The 25,609-nt window shown below is 41.6% G+C and overlaps 1 protein-coding gene across 1 annotated transcript in view; it reads left to right on the top strand.

The window, feature by feature from the left end:
• Positions 1 to 325: 325 nt before the first annotated feature.
• Positions 326 to 25,609, top strand: part of KLF7 (KLF transcription factor 7) — a 143,703-nt gene continuing 118,419 nt past the window's right edge. Inside the window, exon 1 of the mRNA XM_066576097.1 lies at positions 326 to 787. Within this exon, the coding sequence (XP_066432194.1) occupies positions 686 to 787 (102 nt within the window). The 5' untranslated portion in view covers positions 326 to 685. The remainder of the gene's footprint in view (positions 788 to 25,609) is intronic.

The raw sequence follows: 25,609 nt of genomic DNA, 5'->3' as shown, positions 1-25,609 counted from the left end.
TTGGCCTTGCGTTGTGTCACATCCCTCTGCTGTGTGAAGCGCCGCCTCCTCCCTCCCTTGTTCTCCTAACATGGTCACAGGCTCTCCTGAGTGGCAGCTGCTGCCAAGAAATTCTGCAGGCATGCGCAATTTTGCTTAGTTGAAGGGGAGGAAGGAAGAGGGGGGAGGAGTTTACTCATCTGCCAGATCTGGAGGAGGAGGAGGTAGAAAGTCTCTTAAGAAGCAGAGGGGGGGCTAGGAGAGAGAGAGAGGAGGAAAAAAAAATTGAAGCACTTCTTTCCCCCTTCCTCCTAAAATAGAGAGCAAAGCTTGCATCCATGAGCAGGCAGCAGTAGTACATAACAAATAGATGACAATTCCATGTCAGTGAGTTTGCATCTTTCTTCCTGGTCCAAGCTCTGGAGTCAGCACAGCCTTTTCCTAAGGATTCCTTGCCTCCCATTAATACACATTGGATCCTGACTTTTTCTATCTGTTTTTCTATACCTATGTGTGTGATTTTTTCCAATGCTTGGGTTTGATTGATCAGCACTTATTGTGTTGCTGCTTGTGCTTTTTTCCCCACCTCCTGACTGTATGTAATAAGCACTTCTGACAGCAGGACTTTGGATCTATCTTTTGTCATAAGAGGACAGCCATCCAGGATTATAGAGCTATCTTTCATTGTGATCTTTTCCTTGCAATCATGGATGTTTTGGCTAGTTATAGCATATTCCAGGAGCTGCAGATTGTACACGACACGGGCTACTTCTCAGCAATGCCATCTTTGGAGGAAAATTGGCAGCAGGTGAATGATTTAAATTAATCCTGTGAATCTTTTTTTAACACCCCGCGTTCACTTTCACATTCATTTTATATATATATTTATTTTTTGGAAATTCCCTGGCATTTTGCACCATCCTAGTAAAGCAGCTCCTTTCCAAATGTCACTGATCAGCAGGCATTTCCTAAAAGCATCAGGTTTTTCTTTTTATTGTATTCTTCTCCATGTGACTCTTAAATGCATAGAATAAGTTAAAGGGCTGCCAGTGTCATTTATTCCTCTCTGTCAGGGACACAGATGTGTGTGTTTTTTTTTAATGTCAGTGCAAGCTTGATTTTTGTTCTAATTCCTGATGCTTAATCAGCAGATTCTAGTGACTTCTTCCATGTTGCTACTTTCTTATATCAGCAGAAATCCCATGACACTTAATCATATTATTCCCTTGCAATGACATGATCTCATTCACACAAATGGTCAAAGCTCTGACAATGCTGAATAACAAAGTGTGTGTATATATGCCTATCTTGTTGCATTTGGCTTGTATCAATGTAGCAATTGTCTTTTTTTTTTTCTTCTTCCATGTGCTGTACTGTAATACTGTAGCACAATGGGAGCAGGGAAGTCACTTACAGTAATAGACAAAAGAGTTGCCTTGAATGTATGTCCTATGTGCAGGCTTCTAGTTCATGTCTACTTATGCTTTCCAGTAAAATGGGAATGGATTCATGAAATGGGCTTTCGATTTGGCACTTGCTAATGCTGGACAGCTCTAAAACATGTTACATGTGTAGGTAAAGAAATGATGGAAGAGGAGAATAGGCCGCTGTGTTATGCGTTTATACATTATGTAGAAACATGTTTTATATATACATAGACTTTATTAGTAAATAGCTGATGAAGGGCTGGCATTTAGTAAACTTGCGCATATATATATATATATATATATATATATATATATATATATATATATATATATATACCAATAATGGTATCACCTTGTAATACAGCTGTCTTTTTTTCATACAAGGTTATTTATCTGTACTTAGTAAATAGCTGGTAGAAGTGCTGTGGAGTAAACTTCTGACATGTTTATGACTATAGAATAATACCATGTTGGAGGGCTCTGATCTCCAGTGCTTACTGCTGAAGTTTCATCTAGTGGATACATTGTAGCCTGGGTGTAGTGATGTCAATTAATAAACAAAAAGATGCAATGTAGCTTTTCATTGTTTGTCCTCATATTGTGTGTGTGTGCACAATGAAGATTACATATGCTGCCATGTGGATTCAGCTAATTAAAGGAATCCTTACCATTTTCACTCCATCTTGTAAAAAAAAAAGGCCATAACTTAGTAGGTCAGTACTTTGAATCAGTTGCATATTAATAACAGTCTAGACAGCTCAATGCAAGATAATCTGTTGACATAGCCAGCATGCCCAAGGCACACTGTATGTGATACTTTGGCTGCAGCTGTTGCCTGCCCCAGTAGGAAACCATAACAGCATTTGCACTTTAGAACAATAGATCAAAGTACAGTAAAATCCCCATTTAAGTTTGAAGAGTCATAAGAAATGGAAATGCATGTATATGTATCATGTCATCTGCTCCAGCCTCAGCTGGCTGCTAATGCTTGGGAGATGCCTTCTAATTCCTTGCATGTTCTTCCTAAATGTAAGCCAAACCAAACCAGTATGTGCTCGTTGCAGCGTTTGATGCCATTCTCATTTCTGCTGACTTTTCCATGCTAATGGTTGCCATGCAGCCCTACTAGCGAGTGGCCATGTTTCTCTTGCAGATGAGATGTTACTTTTACATGTGTGGCATGTCATAGAGAATTGTTCTACAAAGAAAGCAGGCTCTGACTTTGGATATTGGAGTCTTGCATTGACGTTTGACTGTATCCTCACTAAATAGAGGAAATTCTTGGAATTCCAGAACTAAACAAAGATTCCTGAGTTTTTATTGCTTCCATCCATAGCCTTCTCACTCTTGTATATTTCTCCAGAGTTGGATCGTTAAGGTTATCCTATCATTTGTCAGTTCTGCTGAAGACTTTAGATGTTTCAGTTTAAGGCAAAGTTGTGCAACGTATCCAATGTATTATTATTTTAAGGGTATTAATGTATCTTTTTGCTTTTTTTTTGATCCTCCTAGCACGCTCTATTATTTACACTTAAAAACTGATCCGTTAAGATAACCTTCTATTCTGCCTCTCAACACCAATATGAATAATTAAAATAAGGCCCAAAGAGCATTACCCTAATGTTTAATAATTCAACACAAAATCACTTGAAGAACCATTAGTTTTTGAAGCTTGTGTATGGATTGAAGAAATGCATTGTTTCATCGTTAACCTCTTTTTTTTTTTTTCCTTTTTATTACCTATTGGAAAAAAAAATTACACTGCAGAAAGGGCAACTTAGAAATGAAGGCTTGAAGGAGCACATGGCGTATCTGTAGGATCTGTATGAGCTCCATCTTTGAAGTAATTGCTGGTATTTTCTATAGGGGACATGTGGTGGCCAGCATGAATACCTAATGACATTGTCTAAAGGAGGATGTTTGTCTTATTTGAGCTGGAAAGAAGAAAAAAACATATTATTGTTAAATAGAAGGCTGGCATAAGGGTATCAGTTAAATAATTGCAATCAAGCAATATTTTACAGAATGAGCAGTACATTGTAGAGTTCTTCATACAATGTGGATTCTATGAGAATAGGGTTACACTACATACTTTATTGGATTTTCAGCCTGCTGATATAGTGCCACATGCCAATTGTATGCGATGTTCTTGATAGACTGGTGGCCAGATATGCAGCAGATTGCATCTGAAGCTGGTGGTGGCATTGCTTTGTGACATGCATAGTGATATGAAAAACGTAGCTCACTCACATAATAATAGGAAATGAACACGTCACTTCGCCGTGAGACTTTGTCCAGATGTCTGTAACAAAGTCACCCATGTTGTCTCAGCTTTAGGCCTCCAGGAATAGAATGATCAGAGTTAAATGAAGGCAATTAAGTATCTCCTGTATTAATTATACCAAAATAATAATGGAGTATAGATATTACTAAAGTTAGATAAGCATTACTTCAAAAAGTCAGTTACAGCAATGGCTAATGTATTCTGGTAGGAATCTCAATTTTGATGGATCACAACAATTGGAGGATTGCCTCATTCACATGCCAGAGGCATATGCAGGATACTGTACAGAGGCGCAGGAACTCCATGTGGTTCTATACTTTGTGTGTTACTGTATGGTGCTACAAACAGAACCATACTATGGTTTATTCTCCCATATTTGTAATACCCCCAATAGCTCTCTATTACCATGTCTGATGTAGCACAGCATTGGCTGCAATGGTCACCTGATGTCCTGTGACATCATCAGTCACAACAATCACTGGATCCTGGCAGCTGCAGAGGAATAAGTATAGTTCACTTTATTATTTTAATACTGAGGGTCCTATTGAAGAGCGGCAACGGGACAACCACTTTAACCCTTTCCAATCCACTGTCTGACCTGTGAAGACAATATGATTTAAGGCTGTACAGCTCCGATGTTGGTAGACATCTGTTGGAGGTTCTCTTACTGTATATTGCCAGCCTCTCTGTTGTTGGAGCCTATCCAGTGTGTCACCTCATGCAGTACTGGCTTTAGCTAGCAGATAGTGCTGTTGTATAATGGCAGAAAAAGAGTAAGCCCCCAAGAAAACCAGGACACAAATTGGATTGGAAAGGGTTAATATTTGCGTTTGTATTACAATTTTTTGAGGACATGTCAAAAACAGTAGGTCGTAGAGAGCTGAAACCTGGTCTAAAAGCTTATGAGGAGCGTTATTTACCTATATTACAAATTTGGAGCAGATTGATCCGGTTGTTTGGCGGTGCATGCAGAACATACTACAGAAAGTCATTTATATATATAAAGATTGACATCTGGGTGTTACCAGTTGGCGGGGGGAGGGGGGGGTTCTACTAATTCTGACACTGTCCAATCAGTATCAGACTATGAAGGGAAACCGTTCTTTGACAAGGAAAATGATAGCATGTCGCCTTTATTTATGTATACCATAAATAGTTCTCTCACAATATGTGTATAATTTTAGTTTGTCTCCTACTGGAAAATAGAAGACGCATTGGTGGCTAATGTAGGACTGCATTGGGAATTATGGTATATTTTTACTTAATGACACTCTGCCAACCATAATTTTGCACCCCTCTCTGAGGGCAGCATAAGGTAGTGATAGTCACACCGATTGCAGTGGTAAATATGTGGTGTGGATCAGTGCAGTAGTTTTGGAGAAACTTGCCTTTTATCAGTAGCAGCACATGCATAGGGGACTACTGAAAGTAGTCCTGATATTCATGAGCTGCAGGCTAGCCACACCCACTCAACCCTCCAGCCAATGATTGTCTGCTCCCTGCTTATTACTGTGCATAGGGAGAGAGCTGGCAATCATTGGCTGGAGGATGAGGTGGGTGTGGCTAACCTGCAGCTCATGAATATCCAGGACTACTTTAAGTAGTCAGTAAGGGCTGCAAAAAGATGACAGTCTTTAAACAGCAGTCCCTATAGAAGAGCTATGATTTTATTATAGGATTCACTCCTACTTGCTGTGTAACAGACCTAAAACGGCGACAGGGCTGCCGAGGGGATTTCTAATGTAGGATCTGATCACATGTTGAGGTTCCTCGGCGGATTGCGTTGCGAAGGACAAAATCTGCAATGAAAATCCACAGCATACATTTGCATGCTGTAGACTTAAAATCTACACCCCCGATAGCAAGCCACTTGAAATGACCCTATTGCTGTAAGCAATCTGTTCTTTGCACCGGAGATAATAGGATGGGTATGTCCTCTGTATATTAAAGGCATGGGATTTCCATCTGGCATACTTCTAGCTTAATTGCCATTTTCTGCTTTTCTGCACTGCCCTTGTATGTGTGACCCTTACTAATTCCTTCGCATTGCTTTAACCATGACATAAAAGGAAGCCCTTGCGGATTATATTTATATGTGACGTCTAAACATAAAGTTAGGACTTTACAGCTTTATTTGCTAACATTTTGGATACAGTATTTTCTAGCGCCGTCATTTGGTTACATTTAATGGAACATAAAAGAAGATTAATGTATTCCTCATATATTTTCTATTTCTGCAGTCTGACATTGCTAGGTAAAATTAGTCTCTCAACTATGCAAATTCTGTCATCTTCCTACAAGGAAGTGGTTTATACAAAGAACTTTGTTCCTCAAGTCTACGGGAATTCAACAATTCTACTAAAGATAATCACTAAAACTGTATTCTAAATGTAGTGTTTCCCAGAAATGATCATTACAAGAAACAGAAGCCTCATATATTTACTGAAGCACATATGTCCAGATACATAGGGTTATTACCCCAGGAAGGAGATGTTTTTCGGTGACCGACAGCTTGGCCAACCAGCCCTACAGAACCAACTATGTCAGTTGTTAGTACATCTATAGGGGAGGGCCACAGCAGATGAAATGTCTACTAAGCTTTGTTGTCCTGTATCACAAATGATCAGAATGGGATCTGTTCAGCTATCTGTACTGTAAGGAGCCGTTGGGTCGTAACTAAGTTCACCAGAGACCAGAATGAGCATAGCTCATATTTAGCCCTTGTTCTGCCCTGTACCAGGGGTGTCCACATGATTCGCACATGCCTTTAAAGGGGTTTTCTAGGCAAAAACTACCAATGACCTATGCTTAAGTTAGGTCATCAATAATTACCATAGGGACCTGCTGCATAGGATTCCTGGCGATCACATGATCACCTTGCTGTTGCCATTGATGCAGGCAGCAACATGCGTCATAGGATACGGGAACAGAAGTGGCCTAGCTGGCTTGACTCCCATTGAATCAGCGGGAGCTGAAGCAGTTATTACACTTCCGCGGCCATGTAGTTGGTAGAAGTGCATAATTGTAATAGCCAGCTCCCATTGATTTCAATTGGAGTCACACCAGCTAGGGTACTTCTGCTCCTATCTCCCAGGATGCTTGCATTGATAGCAAGCCAAGCGATTAGGTTATCGCCATGGATCCCGTGCGGCGGGTCCTCAGCAATTAACTATTGATGACTTCTCCTAAGGATAGGTCATCAATAGTTTTTGCCCAAGGACACCCCTTTAAATACCCCTAAAATGACTTCTCCATATGAAATCAGAGGTATAGGTAGGTGCAGTAGAGCCATAGACGTCCATAGGTGCCATATAGGTGGTGCAGAGCTGTAATACACTGGTGAGTCCATTACTATGGCATTTTTTTATTAAGTTGGCCCGATCCTTGCACTCACACTTTGTACCTCACATTATTTTCCTCTTGTACAGCTTTCCTTAATTTTTACAGGGTTTTTTCTTGGGGGATGTATCCGATTTCATTTTATAGCATGTCAGGAGATTACGTGACATAACTGAATTACATTTCAGCTATAACTAGCATTTTATGGTTACTGTACACTATCCTATTTGCAGCCCACAGACTCTGGCATCGGAGCATTGCTCTGCATATTCCACTAATATCTGTAAAGGGGATTCCTTCTAGTCATCTGTAATCCCTGGCTTTATTCCCGTACTTATAAATCCTCTTAAATAAGAATTCCTGCGTAGCTAAACAGCGGTCTATTCCATATAATGTCCAGTATGCTCCTGTAATAACGCGATGAACTGGACGGATCCTCAGCGTTTTGGGCAATAAGGTAGCCTGTAAATGCCTCGCTATGGCAGGTCTACAGGTTGCTTAGATTCTGCACTTCAGTCTGACGTTCCAATGGGATGAAGTCTGATCCACTTGGATCGTATAAGCATAATATTTGGAACAGAGATGGACAAATCAAGAGCTGTTCACAATAGGATTCTCCTGTATGTTTATCATATACACGTACCTGAAAAACGTATACAAGCGTATGCCATTTTATGCTTACCTGTGCGTTTTGAAAACATATCCATTAAAGGGACAGCCATGTTTTTTCGCTGTAAACTCTTTTTTTTTCCTTAATAAAGTTTTGAAGTTGCAAATTTTTTTTCCCCCCCTTTAAGGGAAATGTATGGAAACATACAGACGTTTTTTCATATATTTTCCATTAACTGTAATGTTGAAAATAACATTCTTTTTTTCTGAGTTCAAAAGCGTGCTAGGCTATGCTTTTCCATCCCACAAAAAAAGGTTTGGGTTGTCAAACATAGTCAGAATATAGTCTGCACTTTTAGACTATATTTGCCCCATTCTAGCCTATAGGTACATGAAGCTATGTTTTTTTGTTTTTTTTGTATGAAAACGTATGTGATTCAATGGATGCTTAAATCCTAGTGTGAGCAGCCCCTTACTGTTGTATAGGAGCCTGTATGAGCACTCCGGGCACTCTTTTTTCGAATGCTCTTTGCTTAGCCAATGACTGATGACTGTGAGCCACACTTATCACATCCTCTCACTCCCCCATTTAGGACGTCTTCCATGCTATAACCCTTCTGTGAAGCTCATGGACCTGGAATATTTGAAGTGATCCTAACAATCCCAATTTTCTACAAGCCTTGAAAGCTAATTTCTTCAAGGACATCGATGTCACATAACCACAGGCCAGGACCCATACACAACCTGACTTAGTTGCAGATATCCCCACTCCACTCGGTCCTCGACTACCTACATTTGTAGTACCGCTCTAAAGGGTATGTTGGCCTAGATGCTATCTGGGTGACGGATTCATGCAGCTTTATATATATATATATATATTACCCTTGCCAACACAAGCGACTGGTCCCTTCGGCAAAATGAATGTCTCATTTCTACCATTCAGTTAAGAGTGTAAGCTCTCATGGGCAGAAATCGCTCTTCTTTTTCCTCATTGTAAGTTCATGTGGTTGAAAAACTTCTTATTTTACTTGTTGGTTACTGTCCCAATTGTAAAATGCTACGGCATTTATATATGCATTTTTGTACCATTTGTCTTCTTGAAAAAGGCACTTTGCAGAGTGGCGAAACGCGTTGCAGCCTGGCTTTTTAAAACCTATTAAAAGGAAATGTATGTACTTTTTTTTGGCATTATCTGTTTGCCACATATACTTTGTATATAGTTGGGTCATATTGATATGGGCTGTTTCTGAACAGTGCCTTGCTTACTTTTCTCTATATCACTTTATGTGAATAGAGAAGATTTTTTTACTATTTTTCACTATTACTACCAGCAATGGTGGTCCTGCAAGAGCGACGAGGAACCTATTTTTCTTTGCATACATGTGCATTGTTTTCTCTGGTTATAAAGAGCATTTTTTAGAGTAATGATGGTGAAGAAAGTGTACAAACAAAATGCTGGATTCACAAATTGAAGGAAAAAAATTTGAGATGAATTAACCCCTTCAGTGGCAGGTTTATTATTACCATGTCAGTGCAGCAAGCCCTGGAGATTTTCCTGAGGTAGTTCAAAGTGGCAAATGTGTACAGTGGCACAATAACTGTGTGTCCTGGCCAGCATTTCAGCACTAGAGCTGTCCACGGAAATCTTCCTGGGTTTAACTGCATGGTCAGTGCAGCAGGCCCCAGAGATTTTCTGGGCGTGCCACTAAAGGGGTTAATGGAAGCTACTTTAACCAAGATAGCGCAACGTGCCACACATCTAAGGCAAATATCACCGAAATTGAAAGTTATTTCAGTGATGGTGAGCAATTAATTTTGAAAAATTGGTGGCTACCAAAATCAACTGATATCACCTGATTTTTTTTCTTGTGGGTCTACTGAAGGGCCATGTATACAGCAATAAGCCACAAACAACCGATGTCCTACAGCGAAAGGTTGCTACCATTACCGTTGTCGCCTTAGCAGACTCACATATAAAAGTGCTTGGATGCTGGAAGGACGGTTTTCAGCATATTCCCCAGACAGACCATATTCTGCAATGTTGTAGCTAAAAAATACTTATAAATTTTCATAGAGAACACTACAAAGTGAAAAAAAGTTATTGCGGAATGTTTGTGCTTCTCAGCGAGAAAGTTACCTTGTAGAAAGTTTATTATTATTTTAGCAGCCAGACAATAAGTATGTATACATTATAAAAGTACCAGCAGCTAACACTTAGCCCAGCGGCTACATAGCTCTTCGTATTAACAGTCCGGACTCCATCAATCGTCTTTATAAAATAGTTTTGCGTACGTGCCTGGAAAAAAAAAACTGAAGTGAGATATTTGAGTGGAGATCCTCTTTGGCATTTTTTTTTCATTTCCTGCCATCGTGTCATTTCCATTTTCCGTCAGTTGCTTTTGATCAGATGACTAACGTGCCCCATTAGACATATAAACTGTGTGTGTCCACCGGAGAGCTTTGGAATAAACAGTATAATAAAGCCTTTTCTGACAAACTGCTGTATATATTTTGCTATGTCCACCCAACCCTTTTCTTCCATTCAATCTAACTTTGTGTCTGCTTCATTAATCTTTTTTTAATAGGTTTTTTTTTAAATGAAAAGTTGAGTTTTCTCCCTAGCAAGGTCTGTGGCCATAAAGCGTGATAAGCACACTATAAGGAAAGATAATGCGTATAAATCTTGTCTCCGGCTCTCCTGCACTTGCCCGCAGGCGTAAAATTTAAATTAGGTAAAACAAGGAAAATAAAACCTGCCTTTTTCTATTAAGATCAAAGAATAAGATTGAAAGGGAAATTGATCACAGGCTCTCCTTCCACATCCAGGTCAAGCAGTGGCTTTTCGGGTGCACTAATAGAGCTCATTGATTTGCTTTGCTTACCTTGCTGCCAAATCAGGTGTTTCTAACAGGGCACCACAATGGGCATTAGTTGGCGGTTGATCAAACACAACATTTCACAGACTAAAGCAGCATCTAGATAGCTAGAATAAATGGAACTTTACAAAGGAGAGGCACAGAAAATTAAAGCTGCTTTTCACGCAAATACAATTGTTGACCTGTCCTCATGATGTTGGTCAGCTCAATAGTCGATCAGCTGTAGTTTGCCGCTCGGGACGCTAGACCAATCAACTGACCAAGAGGCCACTGCCAATGCTGCAATACACAGTGAGCTAGGGTTGAGCGAACATACTCTTCCGAGCTTAAAGGGGTTGTCCTGCGCCGAAATGTTTTTTGTTTTTTTTCAATAGCCCCCCCGTTCGGCGCGAGACAAACCCGATGCAGGGGTTTAAAAAAAAAACGGATAGTACTTACCCGAATCCCCACGCTCCGGTGACTTCTTACTTACCTTGCGAAGATGGCCGCCGGGATCTTCACCTACGGTGGACCGCAGGTCTTCTCCCATGGTGCACCGTGGGCTCTGTGCGTTCCATTGCCGATTCCAGCCTCCTGATTGGCTGCAATCGGCACACGTGACGGGGCGGAGCTACGAGGAGCAGCTCTCCGGCACGAGTGGCCCCATTCAGAAGGGAGAAGACCGGACTGCGCAAGCGCGTCTAATCGGGAGATTAGACGCTGAAATTAGACGGCACCATGGAAACGAGGACGCTAGCAACGGAACAGGTAAGTGAATAACTTCTGTATGGCTCATAATTAATGCACGATGTACATTACAAAGTGCATTAATATGGCCATACAGAAGTGTATACCCCAACTTGCTTTCGCGGGACAACCCCTTTAATGCTCGTTCGAGTATTAACATACTCGATGGTGCTCGTTACTCGAGCAAGCATCACGCCGTGTTCGACCCCGCCCCAGTTTTTGGCCCCTCCCCGCTGTGATGTGTCAGTTTTGGCCCCTCTCCCTCCCCGCAGTGCACGTCAATGGCAAATTTTTGGGCTGGCTGGCTGGCAGGCAGGGAGAGAGAGAGAACACACAAATCAAAAAAAGAAAAAGAGCTCGGGACCCGGCGTCCCACATACAAAAATGGTCGAGTCTCCCATTGTAGTCAACGGGGTTTGTTACTCGAGTAGAGCTCTCGAATTTTACGAAAAGCTCGACTCGAATAACGTGGACCCGAGCACTTGGGTGCTCGCTCATCTCTAGTCGGAGCAGAAGCAGTTGGTTCTGACCCCTGTGTGGCCAACTACTTCTGTTTCCATCCCTGTGTACCCTGTGTATTACTGCGCTGATAGAGGCCCCCTGATCATCTCATCCTGAGCGTCGGACCCCAGCCAATCAAGGAAGTAAAGGTTTTTCCATATCTATAATAAAAAACAGAAAAATAGTTGGTATTGCCATGTCCATAAAAGTCGGATCTATCAAAGTAATGCATTATTAGTCCCACAAGATGGACTTCATCAGAAAAAAAATACACAATGAAGAACTGCACTTTTTTGGTCACCCCCATCTCCGAGAAATTCATAAAAAGCTATCAAAAAGTTGAATGCACTCAAGAATGGTACCAACAGAAACTGCTGGACGTCCTACAAAAATTGAGCCCTGACATAACTATGTTGACAAAAAAGTAAAAAAAAAGTTATGGCGGACAGAAGATGACAGCAGAAATAGTTTAATTTTTTTGCGAAGATATATATATAATTTCTTATCATAAATTAGTGCAGTCTAACAGTATGCATTAATAATAAACTAAGTAAAATGGAACACTTTAAAGGCTTAGTTGATACATCATGATTCTGCTGTGTGTTAGGATGATGCTGAGGTGGGCATAAAGCCATAAATACTCTGTAGCCAGGTATCCCAACCCCTCTTAAGTTTACTTTTTTTATTTAAGGCTCAGGCTTCATATATTCCAACCAGCTATTTTTATTGACAGCGTTGATTATGCCCCAAATCGACGGAATGGAGCCATCAGTCCAGTATTGGGCTACATTCAGTTTGGTAGCAATTAATATATGAATTAAAGCTATACAATACTGTACTAGGAAAATTGTTCTGTATCTAAGCTCAAAAATATTAATTTGGTATCGTCCCAATCATACTGATCCACAGAATGAAGTTACCATTTAGTTTTTGCCGCAGTATAACCACCAGCCAAAGATGGCAGAACTGCGTTTTATTTTTCATTTCACTCCACTTAGAAATGTTTACGTTTTTCAGTGTATCAAATAGTACAATTGAAAAATACAACAGACAGCTGCGTCAATAGATAAATAAAAGAGCTATGATTTTTTTGAAAGTGGGGAGGAAAAAACAAAAATGGTAAAAAAAAGGTGGTCGTTAAGCGCGTTCACACACAGTGGGATTGATGCGGAATGCACACTGAAATTCCGCAACAATGTACAATATAATCTAAGGGGAATGAGGTTTTAACAATCCCCGTTCACTTAGGCCGGGTCGGATTCTGCCTGTGAAATATCGCAGTGTAATCAGACCCAGCGCCCCCCAGAGACCCTATACTCACCTCTCCGGATCCGCCGTGAGTGTCTCATCTGGCATGCATGCACAGTGCAGCGCATGATGCACTGGCGCTGAGCTGGGATGTGGATTCTCGTGGTACTTCCACTGCGCTCACAGCAGAAGTATCGCAGGACGGACGGCTTCCATTGACTGCAGTGTAGGCTGTCTGCACGATTTTTCCGCACAGAATAGAACATGCTACGATTCTTCCCCGCAAACGGGAAATCGCTGTTGATTTCCACTTGTGGGCAGGAGAGAATCGTTTGCCACAGCATGTCTATGGACGGACATTGCTGCAGAATTCTTGGCAGGTGTCTGCCCGCGAATTCCGCAGCAATAATCCCTCCGCGGGCATTTGGTCTGACAGCTGGAAACACCCGCGGCAGAAAACAGACAAGCTGCAGGTTGTCACATCGTCAGCACGCTCTATAGGTTGCAAAAAAGCAACAGATTTTCCCCACGGATTTCATTTACTGCAATGCAATAACTGAAATACGTATAAAAACGTACACTGACATCCGCAACACGGATTTGGGTGCAAACTTACTCCACGATGTATGATCGTACTCAAACATTGGTTTTTTGACTATTTTTGCCATTGTTGTTACCTAAAGACGACTTTCACATAGCAGTATTTTGGTCAGTATGCAGCATCAGTATTCATAAGCCAGAACCAGGAGTAGAAACGGCAGAAACAAACAGCAGAATGGAAACATTTGTACCCGCTCTTGGACCCTCTCCTGGATTTGGTTTACAAAGTCTGATGTAAAATATTGACTAAAGTAGACGTGTGAAAGAAGCCGCAGGCTGTATTCAAGAGGCCTGTTATACCCTGATTTGTACTGCTTATTTACACTGTAATAAAATCGTTTACTAATAAAAACAGAAAAACAAACTGCAGGAAAAACAACAGCAAAAGCATTGAATATGAATACAGCCAGGGGCCAAAACAGCCTTCATATTAGGATCTCCTCTGTGAGATACACCGTCAGCATCCAGCAGGTTCTGATACTGAAGAAGAGGTTCACCAGCCTCGAAACGTGTATACATGCTGGTCCTAATCATGAGAAGTCTGGCAATATAGAATACCATTGTGTTACGCCTAGAGGGCGCGCCACATACCCCCTAAAGTTATCTTCTTTTTTCCCTCATCTATATGGTCAAAACATACAATCAGTGAGGTATAATATTATTAGGGGTGAGCTGCACCTTCTCTATTTAGAGACCCCTTCGCTGTGTCTCTGTAACCAATATCTAGTTAACGACCCCTCAAAAAGGGGACGTTGTTTCAATTTCATATCTCCATTTTTCTGCCGGGGTTGCTCTACCACTTTTTTCTACTATTAATTTTTGGTGATAGTTCTCTTAAAAATGAATGAAGGCATTTAGTTTTTGATTTCCAACTTCATCCATTCTATGGGTGCTTCGACACAAGGTACTTGTGCACATATGAAATATGGCGCCAGGTAAAGGAGATGTTACTTATACAACTATGTACAATGATACAAAATGAGTAGAGATGAGCGAGCACGCTCGTTTAAGGCTTTTCAAGTAACTGAGCACCATGTGTGGGGGGGGGGGGGGCGGCGGTAGGGAGCGGGGGGGGAGAGATCTCATTAAGCACAAGTGTCCCCATTTAAGCTGTTGACGGCATCTTATGGCATTTACCAGAATGCATTGTGGGGCAGGATATAATAATGCAAGTGCGCTTCTAAATCATCACCAAATAAGTTGAGTTTAATGCAGTTTTAGCAAATAGCTTCTATGATTTTCTATCCATCTTGTGGAATTGTGGAAAAGATTTATGGTAATTGCCCCCAAATTGCTCTTTAGTAAGCGTAGCCCACAACGCCTCATTATAAAGTCCCAGATGTCAGGAGGATCACTGAAATGGTTTTTCTATGTCAAAAAAAGGGATCTTCGTTTTGCAAAGAAATTGCTGGCATTATTACATTTGAATCGTTGCTGGCTCCCAATAATTGTGTTTTATCAGCAGAAGCCAGCACCACAGCAGAAGTCCACGCCGCCACTTATTACGCCTCACTGTTATTATCTGGTAACGCTGCAGAGACAATTAGTAAATGCATTTTTTATGGTTGGGTCTTGTGGAAGTAAAATGGATCACAAAGAATGTGTCCTTTCATTGATTTAATTAACATAGATTTTTATAGTGAATCTAAACCTTAAATTTGCTAAATACCCCTTTTTATGTATGAATGGCCTTGTCCGGGGTTGTTAATAGCCCCGTAATGATAAAGGTGAGTTATTTACAGTCGGTGACATGGGCTAATTGATCACCCTGCTGATTTTTTTTCTGGGCTTCCTTTGCTAAATGTATCCGCTATTTCTATAGGAAAACGACTTGATTACCTATCGGACGACGTATGGGACACGTTCGTAATACGGATCCAAATTACAGATGTCTTCCAGATCGCATTACAACCCCGTGTTGCATTTTGCCTTTGTATATTTTTTACTGATCTCTATTTTCCTAATAGAAAAGAAATGTAATACAGAGGCAAAAGTGCAAAAAAAAAAAGGCCATGAAAATACGGCCCTGTGAAGGCATACAGGACTTGGAGTTACATTAACTCCATACCGCGGCCCCATAAATATGGACCAAATACGGAGATAAAATATACACGTCTGAAAACGGCCTAAAAGAGCATTTTACCTTAAAATAGTAGTCCACGTCACAAGACTGTCGATTGTCCTCACCTGTCAAGTTAGTAAAAAATGTAATTAGCCAACTTTATTCATAACTACTTCTGGGGCATCTGAGTGGTGAACCGGAATTACAGCTAGCACCACGGTTATGTGAATCTGCCTTGTTGTTTAACCTAGTATCTTAAGGGGGTTATCCAAGACTTTTGCTAACGATGACCTATCTTCAGCATAGTTGATTGGTGGGGGTCCGCAGCTCAGGATCCCAGTTGATCATCTGTTTGCTGGGCCCACCATCTGGAAGCAGATAACTGTCAACATTGCAGAAGCCGAGGTCGGTACTGCAAGATCGACTCCCACTGAATTCAATCCACTATTAATGAGGATCGGTCATCAATCGTAATTGTCCTGGACGACCCCTTTAATCTATGTCAGAGCGGTAATGGTAGCCATTTTGGTTGTCGCCCAGTTTTCCAAGAAGCATGTATCATCTTTATTTACTGAGCAACAACCATCAGCTATTGTGACTTTTCTCCTCCTGAAGAACACATGAATCTGTGCTGCGGCTGTGATTAAGCTATGATGAATACGGAGTCTTCTACATGATAAATCATTAGATTAGGACCCACAGTAGCTTCCTTTCACATGATCAGACACACACAAAGCAACAGACACATTTAGAACCTGATTATGTTACATCTGATTCTTAAGGAGGACCTGCACTCTCACTCCTTAGCGTTCCTGCTCCGTCGGCTGCTGAAGACGGCCCTATATAGTGCTATGTAAGGGCTATTTCACCTACAGTATGTTATTCCTTTGGTGCCCAAATATATTAATACTTTCATGCAATTCATTTCAATGTCAGAACTTTATAAGTTACATTATGATGCTGCAGTGACTGCAAGTAATACATTGCAACATGGTACTTCTTAGGATTCATGCCCACGGTTGGGTCGGATTCCGAATGTGAAATATCGCAGCAAAATCAGACCCGGCGCCCCTCCAGAGACCCTATACTCACCTGTCCGGATTCGTGGCGAGAGTCTTGGCCGGCGAGCCAGTGCGCATGCGTAGTGACACGGATTCTCGCGGTACTTCCGCTGTGCTCTCAGCAGAAGTATTGCAGGACGGACGGCTTCCATTGACTGCAATGGAAACCATCTGTGAAATTTTCTGCACAAGATAGAACATGCTACAATTCTCCTGCCGCGAGTGGAAAATCGCAGTTGAATCCGTCCGTCGGCCTAACCCCTAATTAGTTTTGTTTATAGGATAAATTCATAGGAAAGCTCTGTACAATGCAATTAATTGCAAATACTGTAAAAAGTTAATTAAAAAAAACCCTTATAATATAGGATACTAATGATAGGACAGGATTCACATGGGACGGAATGACATCACAGGACGCGGCCAAATCCGCCGCTGCGGCATTCCACACCAAAATCCGCAGGTTTAACTGCAGATTTTGATGATGAATTGCAGACAGGTTTTAAGCCATTTCCAATTCTGCATTAATCTGGATTTTAGTGCAGAATTTACCCCAGTGCATCGTGCGGCCTAATCCGTCCCTAAGGGCTCACTCGCACGGAAATATGTCCCCGGCGCAGTGCATGCATATTACATACGGGGGGGGGGGGGGGGACGCAGCATGCATTCTACGCAGCAATGCAGATTATGGCAATGTAACATACGCAGCAAATATGCATGTACATACTTGTTTATATTGCACGTCCGTAATACACGGGCCGCATCCACCCCCTAACTGTGAGCGCTCCTGACACATGAAACAAATGAGAATATATCCTGTCCCTGCATGGTGCTCCTCATGATATCTCCGCAGCTCTCCTGCTGGATATTTCCAGAGACCAGCAGTTTAACATCTGCTATGGAATAAAAAATAGTTCTTATTCTGAAATCTTTGGCTTGTACACATTGAAGTGCTGGAAAAAATGTCAAGTCTACTGTGTCATTTTCTAATGGATTATACAATTGTGGCTCTCTAGAGCTCTTAAAATTCCACCGAGCAAGAAAGATAGTTTAATAAAGCAAGTCAGGTGCTGGCACAAACAGTGTGGAAGGGATCCAACATATTTTCTTCCATCGGGCTATACGTCAGGCTCTGATGGCTGTCTAGTCACTCATCAGATGTTTCTTCAAGTGGCCTAATCCCTTTTCTGGTGCCGGAGAGGGGTTTTTTTTTCCGCGGAGCAGATTTTCTTTTAATTCTCTAGCTGCTGTAGAAATAGCCGACACCGTTATCCAATGTAAAGTTGTGTTGGGTTTTAAGCCTTAAAGTAAGAATCCATCTATGTCTCTATGCGTTATTAATAGAAAGAACGGCTTCATTTGTCTTCTAAGACCTACATTGGCAGTAACCCACTTTCCTTCTGCAGTACTAGAATACAAGAGGTTCTGCCTTCTTGTTCTTCACCAGAAAATAGTTGATAGTAAAGTAGGGCAGACAGACTAATATGCTACATGTATACCTGATAGTATACGGCAACAATCAGAGACATTTGCTCATATATATTTACAAGAAAGTTGAGGAATGCTGTCGGCATATGCTTTAGGGTATGAGAGGTGGTAGGTGATAGCAAAGGCGTAACTTGAAGCTCCCGGGCCCCAATGCAAAACCTGTAACAGGGCCCCCAACTATAATGCTTTACTCATAGTACTGGGCTCTCTATATGGAGGAGAGGGGCCTTATGGCCCCCTAAGGCTCCTGGGCCCGGGTGCAACCGCATCCCCTGCATCCTCTATAGTTACGCCCCTGGATGATAGCTTGAATTTTGAATCTAGCCATACATTAAGGGGTTGTTCAGTTGTAAACTATTGATGTAAGCTATCAGAAGTAGATTGGCATGGGTCTACACAAACGGACAAATGCAAATGGTTTCCGTAGAGGAAATGAATGTTTATCTCATTTGTTAAATGGCTAATATTTCCTTCTGCTTAAACACCTGTAAAAACTTTATTGCCTGTTTTGGAGGTGTTCCAGTTTAATGTGTGCATACATCGCTCCATATGACTTTTTGGTATTGTGTACTATGCAAATTAAGGGATTCTTCACACAAAGTATGGAAAAAAAATTTCAGCTTTTATCTCTGTGTTTCTATTATTTTTTACTGGGCAAATATGTATCAACAAGGAGGTAAAAACCGAAAAAATTGTTCGTGCTGCATAAAATATGTAGAGACAAAAACATCAAATACTAATAACATACGGTTGTAATTAGAGATGAGCGAGTGTACTCACTAAGGCAAACTACTCAAGTGAGTAGTGCCTTATGTGAGTACCTGCCCGCTCATCTCTAATGATTCGGGTGCCGCCGGGGGAGAGCGGTGAGTTGCGGGAGTGAGCAGGGGTGGAGCGGGGGGATGGGGGTGAGTGAGAGAGAGATCTCCCCCCCCCCCCCCCCCGTTCCTCCCCGCTCTCCCCCGCCACTCCCCGTCCTCCGCCGGCACCCGAATCTTTAGAGACGAGCGGACAGGTACTTGCAAAAGTAGTTTGCCTTAGCGAGTATACTCGCTCATCTCTAGTTGTAATGTCATCTATAACATGTTCGTAATATGGATCTAACTAACGGACGTATTACAATACGCTCTTCTGAAACTGGCCTTAGATGTTGCATGCTAGTGTTTAGTTTTTACTATAGTTCTGAGGCAGTTAGTTTAGGGGACCTTTAACATGCGATGGAATATTCTGCAACAACGTTGCGGAATATGCCAGCACTGAATTCCATATTTATAAAAGTTAATGGCCTGCAATACCACCCCTGGCCACTGCAGTGAGTACAGAGCTGTTTGCTTCCTGCAGAAATCAGCTCAGTGTATTGAGTGCACTGGCCCTACAAACAGCTGATTACTAGGGGGATCCAGGGAGGTTGACCGCTCCAGATCTAATATTGATGACCTATCCTAAGGATAGGTCATAAATAGTTTATAACTGGACAGCCTCTTTAAGACAATAATTGGCCATGGTGCGGCCAATCAATCATCTGTGGGATCATCATACAAATTCTACCACCAGCTACAGTAAAGGGCAGTAAAAAATAGATCCAGAGTGGTGTAATAACATAAAACAAGTAACACTCACCTTCTCCCATTCACATCATTTCAGGTGGCTAGTCCCTCACTGATCTTCACTTGTGGGTGCATGTCCTGATGGCCATGTGTCTTTTCTACATCAGTCACATGATCCAGTGTACAAACATGCACCCAAAAGTGAAAACCAATGGGGACCGGCCACAGGGTAGAGGACTGACAGGGGAGGGGGCAGGTACTTCCTTTATGTTATTAGAGATTTGACCAGTATGGCAAATTATCACTGATATCGTGGCAGATCATGGCCACAGTTGACTAAAATTTTCTACCAGGATGGATCAGGTCTTTGGTAGACTGCGGCCTGGCATTGTCCATTGAAAACAATCATTTGCATTAGTTTTTCAACCAGTGGTTGTCAAAAATGGGCAAAATCTGCTATTTTAGCTGAGTCGGGAAGGAATTTTTTCCCCAAAAGTGCTATTTGGCTTCTGCTCTGGGGGTTTTTTTTGCCTTCCTCTGGATCAACAACACAGGAGGATAGAAGGCTGGACTAGATGGACATTGTCTTCATTCGGCCTTACAAACTATGTTACTATGTTATCTAATGTGAATGACCAGCTTAGTATGCAAGGCTGTGGTGCCATGGCACAACTTTGTTAAATTTTAAATTTACACCTTTTTAGTGTGGAATACAGGTGGTACAAACTATAGTACAAAGGTCTAAACATAAAGATTTTGGGAGGATTGTACCTGGGTATAACCGTTGGGTGTTAACTAATGCTGTAGACTGCATAGTTACATTGCAGACATTATTTGACTGTTCATAGCCTCATCAATCGTTTATCCCAATGGTCAGCATTTTTTGTGTCATTATACATGCAAACAGTTGCAGGACAAACTATGTAACACATATTTTACATGTATCATTGTCTTATGGGTCCATTGCAATGACCAAACATGCTGTAGGAAACTAAATTGCATAGTATTTCAGATTAAATTCTCATGGGTATAATTCACAATCTGTTGCTCTATAGTACATAACCAAAAACGACCAATAATCCCAATTTTTGGCCATAGAGACATATTCTGCCTATGAATTGCACACTGGAGCTATGCCATGCCATGTTTCAAATTGCAATACTTTTAGGTTGGTTGGTTTCCAGTTGAAGATCTATACATGCACGATGCATTTCTTTGTGCTGCAAAAGTATCTATACCCAGTGTGCCACCCGACTACAAGCCTGTGGGTCACATTCTTCTGTGACTTCTAATTAGACATTGTGCAGCTAACGATGTCACATAGCTCAGGTCTTAGAGCTTCTCCCTACAATGGGAGCCTGGTGACTGACCCAAGGGGAAATGAGGTGTGTGGAGCATTTACTTTTTGCCCCTGCAAAACGGACAAATGCAAATGGTTTCCGTAGAGGAAATGAATGTTTATCTCATTTGTTACATGGCTAATATTTCCTTCTGCTTAAGCACCTGAGAAGCCTTTATTGGCTGCTTGGAGCTGTTCCAGTTTAATGTGTGCATACATCGCTCCATAGGCCTTTTCGGTATTGTGTACTATGCAAATGCAGGGATCCTTCACACCCGGCATGTACCCTGCTAATGCTGAGCAGTTCAGAATCTGGGCGGCTTCATGTACTTACATACTTTGGGGCTATTTTCAGACAAGGTATTGTAGCTCCGTATTTGGTCTGTCTCGTTAGTCTAACGGGCCCTTCACACGGGACGGAATATTCCGTGACTGTGTTGCCGAATAGGCCTTCCCCGAATTCCACACCAAAATCGGCATGCCAACTGTGGATTGGTTTCGGAATTTCGTGCAGGATTCCGCTATTTTTTTTATTTCCCCATCAAAATCCGCACGTCAGCCTACAGATTTTGGTGCTGAATATTCCACAAAGATCCCTAACATGTTATATTATTACTCTCTTCAAGAGTGACATCACATATGTTGTAGCTTTACATCACTCTTGTATATCTTTAAGTGGATTTGCCACAGAATCGCTGCCAATTTCACCCTTTATCAATATTTAACAATACAGGATTTTGTGGCAGATGTGTTTGTGGCGCTGAGTTATACCTTCACCCGAACAGAGAATGGGGGTTTTAGGACTTTGATTTCCGAATTTCATTTTTTTTTTACATTTAGGTATTTATTTTGGTTCTTGCTAGAACTGAGAAATGGGGAAGATTTATGAAACCGTCTCAAAGAATCTTTGTTGCCTATAGCAACAGTCACAGTATAGCTTTCATTTTATGTTCTGCTCTTGAAAAATGACAGCTGGGCTATGATTGTTTGCTATGGGCAACAAAAACAGGTGTTTTTCAGACAGTTTCATAAATCTTTCGGATTATGCTAATTTGTATTGTTTGCTTTACATTTACCTTGCCATGGAGCTGCAGCTTGCATCGAGCATTCTCAAGCCTCCCTTGTTATCTGAGCAGTCGGCATATGGCGGTACAGACAGAGGATCAGATTTAGTTGGAGCACCAAGAAGTCTCTGATTGACAGTTATCACATTTTAAGTGTTGGTTTGAAATAACTCCGTATACACAATATGGAGGGGACTTCTGCTATATGGGATCAATTAGTCTTCCCTGCAAGGTGCATAAACATTTATAGAAGAATAGGGGACATTTTGGGTTTTCAAAGAGACCTTTTGTACACATTAAGCATTCTGTGTGCCGTTGTACGGTGCGTTCTTCGTAGCGTTATTTTGTAGTTACCGTCCCCTAAAGGGCAGCGCTAAAGGAAAATACCTCCGTAACCCAAAGTTTGATGCAGCATGACATGATTGTTTCTGCTGAATACATATGGAGTCCGACCAAAAATGCTCTGTAAACCCACGTATGAAATTATACATTTGCATATTCGACCTTTATCAAGAGCTGAGAACAGGAACCATATGAGTTTCTCGGCCGATTCATACCGTGAGCCACACTATAATAATAATCATCTTTATTTGTATAGCACCAACTTATTCCGTATGCTTCCCTAAAGAGGTGCGTTTTTATGGCACGTCTGAAATTTCGTGCATCGGGAATTGTCCGGATGCCTTGGGGTAGAGCGTTCCAGAGGATGGGTGCTGCTCTGGTGAAGTCCTGTAGGCGAGCATGAGAGGTTCGTATTACAGGGGTGTTTAGTCTGAGGGTGTTAGCCGATCGGAGTGAGCGCGCTGGGTGGTATACTGACAGTAGGGAGGCGATGTATGGTGGCGCAGCGCCATGCAGAGCTTTGTGAGTGAGGTAGAGGAGTTTAAATTTAGTTCTGCAGTGGATGGGCAGCCAATGCAGCGACTGGCATAATGCAGAGGGCTCTGAGTAACGACGCCTACATACACGGCTCTCAATTAATATACCTACAATTGCAAATCTCTGATAGGACGCCATATTGAAAGGAGGGTTTTCCTAGATTCAGAGACCTATAACATTATGGTCTCTCTTTAATTGATCTAGGACAGCTACCCCACCTATAGAGAGATTGTTGCCTACAAAGTATACTGATTGCATTACAGTTCTCATGATTATCAATATTTTGAGATATATCCAATCCATTGGAAAGTGTGTTTAGGTGTTCGTCCTAGTTAACCTATTTGTGTTTTTTAATATATAAAGAAATAAAGATAATTTTCTTTAGTCCGGTCTGTGAAGGGTATTTTTAGTTCTGGACCAGATCTGACTCCGTGAAAAAATATATATGAAATTAGAGGCATGTAAGATCAGTAGAGTTGTTACATCTGAGTCGGATGCCTAACCAACCCGTCTGGATAAGACTACATAGTTATAAACGTAACAAAAAAATGGGGAGAGGGAAATCTCACCCTTTCTCACTAATGTGAGAAAACCCCACTTAAAAGTGTGGCGATCACCCTGACGAGGTTGGGCTCACTTCCGGAACCTGGAGCCTACCTAGATTGTTCCTAGGTGTTCAAAGGAGGAGACAATTGACAGATGTTAATAACAGTAGTCACAGCAACACTAGGAAGAAAATGTATTAATACCAAGTAATCAGTATAAAGACCAAAGACCTATTTGACAATGAGTTACACCAAAGAACTCCACCAGAGGAATAACTGGCGCCCTCCTAGAGGAGGAGACGGAATATATACACTACAATAATGACTGATTGGCTGGCTGGGGAACTACTTCCCTGCTTACCAATTAATCCTGACACCAGCAGATGTAGATCACTCGTCGGAGCCCAGTACTGAATTACAGGGTGCATGCGCCAATGCCACGGCCGGACTAATATCTGCCTGGACCTGCTTCTGTGTTGCGGCTGCAGCACCGTTTTGTACAGAACCATATCAGTGTAGTGTGCAGGTGGGCTAATTAGTATTTTTACTCAATAAGTTATATAGTGTTCTTGGTGCTATTATTTTTTATGATCTTTCAGCTCTCATTCCCTTCAGAACACCAAGTAGATATGAGCAGAACAGGTACATCGTAAGTTGGAGCCCTTATGGGCTTCACCCTTTAGACATGGTGATGTGGGTTAGGAAGTACTATGTAATTGTATAGCATAATCTCCACATATCTATCTGTGAATGGATTACACCAATGAGGGGCCATTACTGCTAATTCTACTTTTTGGTAATGTCACCAAATATGGAACTGTTTAGGGAAGGTATGTGACGTTCGAATGTAATCAGTGTAATGCTCATTTATTACACAGAACTCTTCATGTTTTCATACAAGAAATACATGACGTTCAACTTGTTCCAGACAAGACATCATGACTGAGGCCTAGATGCTCTGCCAGGGCCTCCAGCTCAAATAAGTGTTGCTGCCAAAGCTTATCTTGTTGGCTGAGAATGCCATTTCCCTAAGGGTTTTAACGCAATTAACATCATCTCCTCAAGCCCATTCTTATTTTCCTTGCTATTTGACATTCAATTTGGAAAGAAATAGCTCAGAATTAGACCATGTCTTCTGCAATTACTAAAATTCACTAAAAACGCATCAGTCTCAAGTGCCTTGTATCTCTTGAAAACAGACGATGGAATGTAGAGTACTGTATCGTAATTGGGGCAACTCTCGACAAGAGAAGCATCCGAGGACTAATGCTCTCATATAATATAGGGCAATGGAAACATTAGGGCAGAATTACAATTATTGGCACGCCGGGATTCCGGGGCAAAATATTTTAGAGAAATTTATTATGGATTTGCACCCAAAAGAACATGTTTGCCCCTTGACAGACACCTTTCAAAAGTGTCCAGAAAAAGACGAACAACTTTGTCGAGTTGTGAAATGGGGCAAATTTAGTACTGGTGCTTGGGTCCATTTTTAGATGCAGAAACTGGTCTGAAGTGGACCACTCAAGAGGTGGGGTAAAGTAGGAAACGTGAGCCAAAAATGCTTGAAATCTGTGACATTGTGATAGATTTGGTTCATCTCTGGATTGCCGCAATAGCTTTACGCTATCTGTGTATTAGGCAGCCTCAATAAATCTGTCCCATTATTTCGACATGTATTACCTACGATGCCTGTATTAACTATAAGATAACTTTTAGGGTATGACCATGGGCGTAACTATTGGAGGTACAGTCGCACCCGGGGTCAGGAGCCCTAGGGGGCGAATAAAGTCTCTTTTCCCCCATATTGCAAACCAATACTATCAATGAAGCTTAATAGCTGGGAGCCCAGTTCCAGATTTTGTACCGGGGCCCAGCAGCTTCAAGTTACGCCACTGGGTACGACCACACAAGGCAGGTCTCACACAGCATATCTGCTCAGTATCTCTAGTGGCGAGGCAATAAATGGATTTTCAGTAGATTCCACCTTTTGCATTTACGCAGCATCAAGTGACGGTAGTTGGCTGTGTCACGACCG

This window comes from Eleutherodactylus coqui, chromosome 8 (assembly GCF_035609145.1).
Source record: "Eleutherodactylus coqui strain aEleCoq1 chromosome 8, aEleCoq1.hap1, whole genome shotgun sequence".
NCBI classification, from domain to species: Eukaryota; Metazoa; Chordata; class Amphibia; order Anura; family Eleutherodactylidae; genus Eleutherodactylus; species Eleutherodactylus coqui.
Note: the sequence above shows the minus strand (reverse complement) of the source record. Positions and strands in the feature narration are given on the sequence as shown.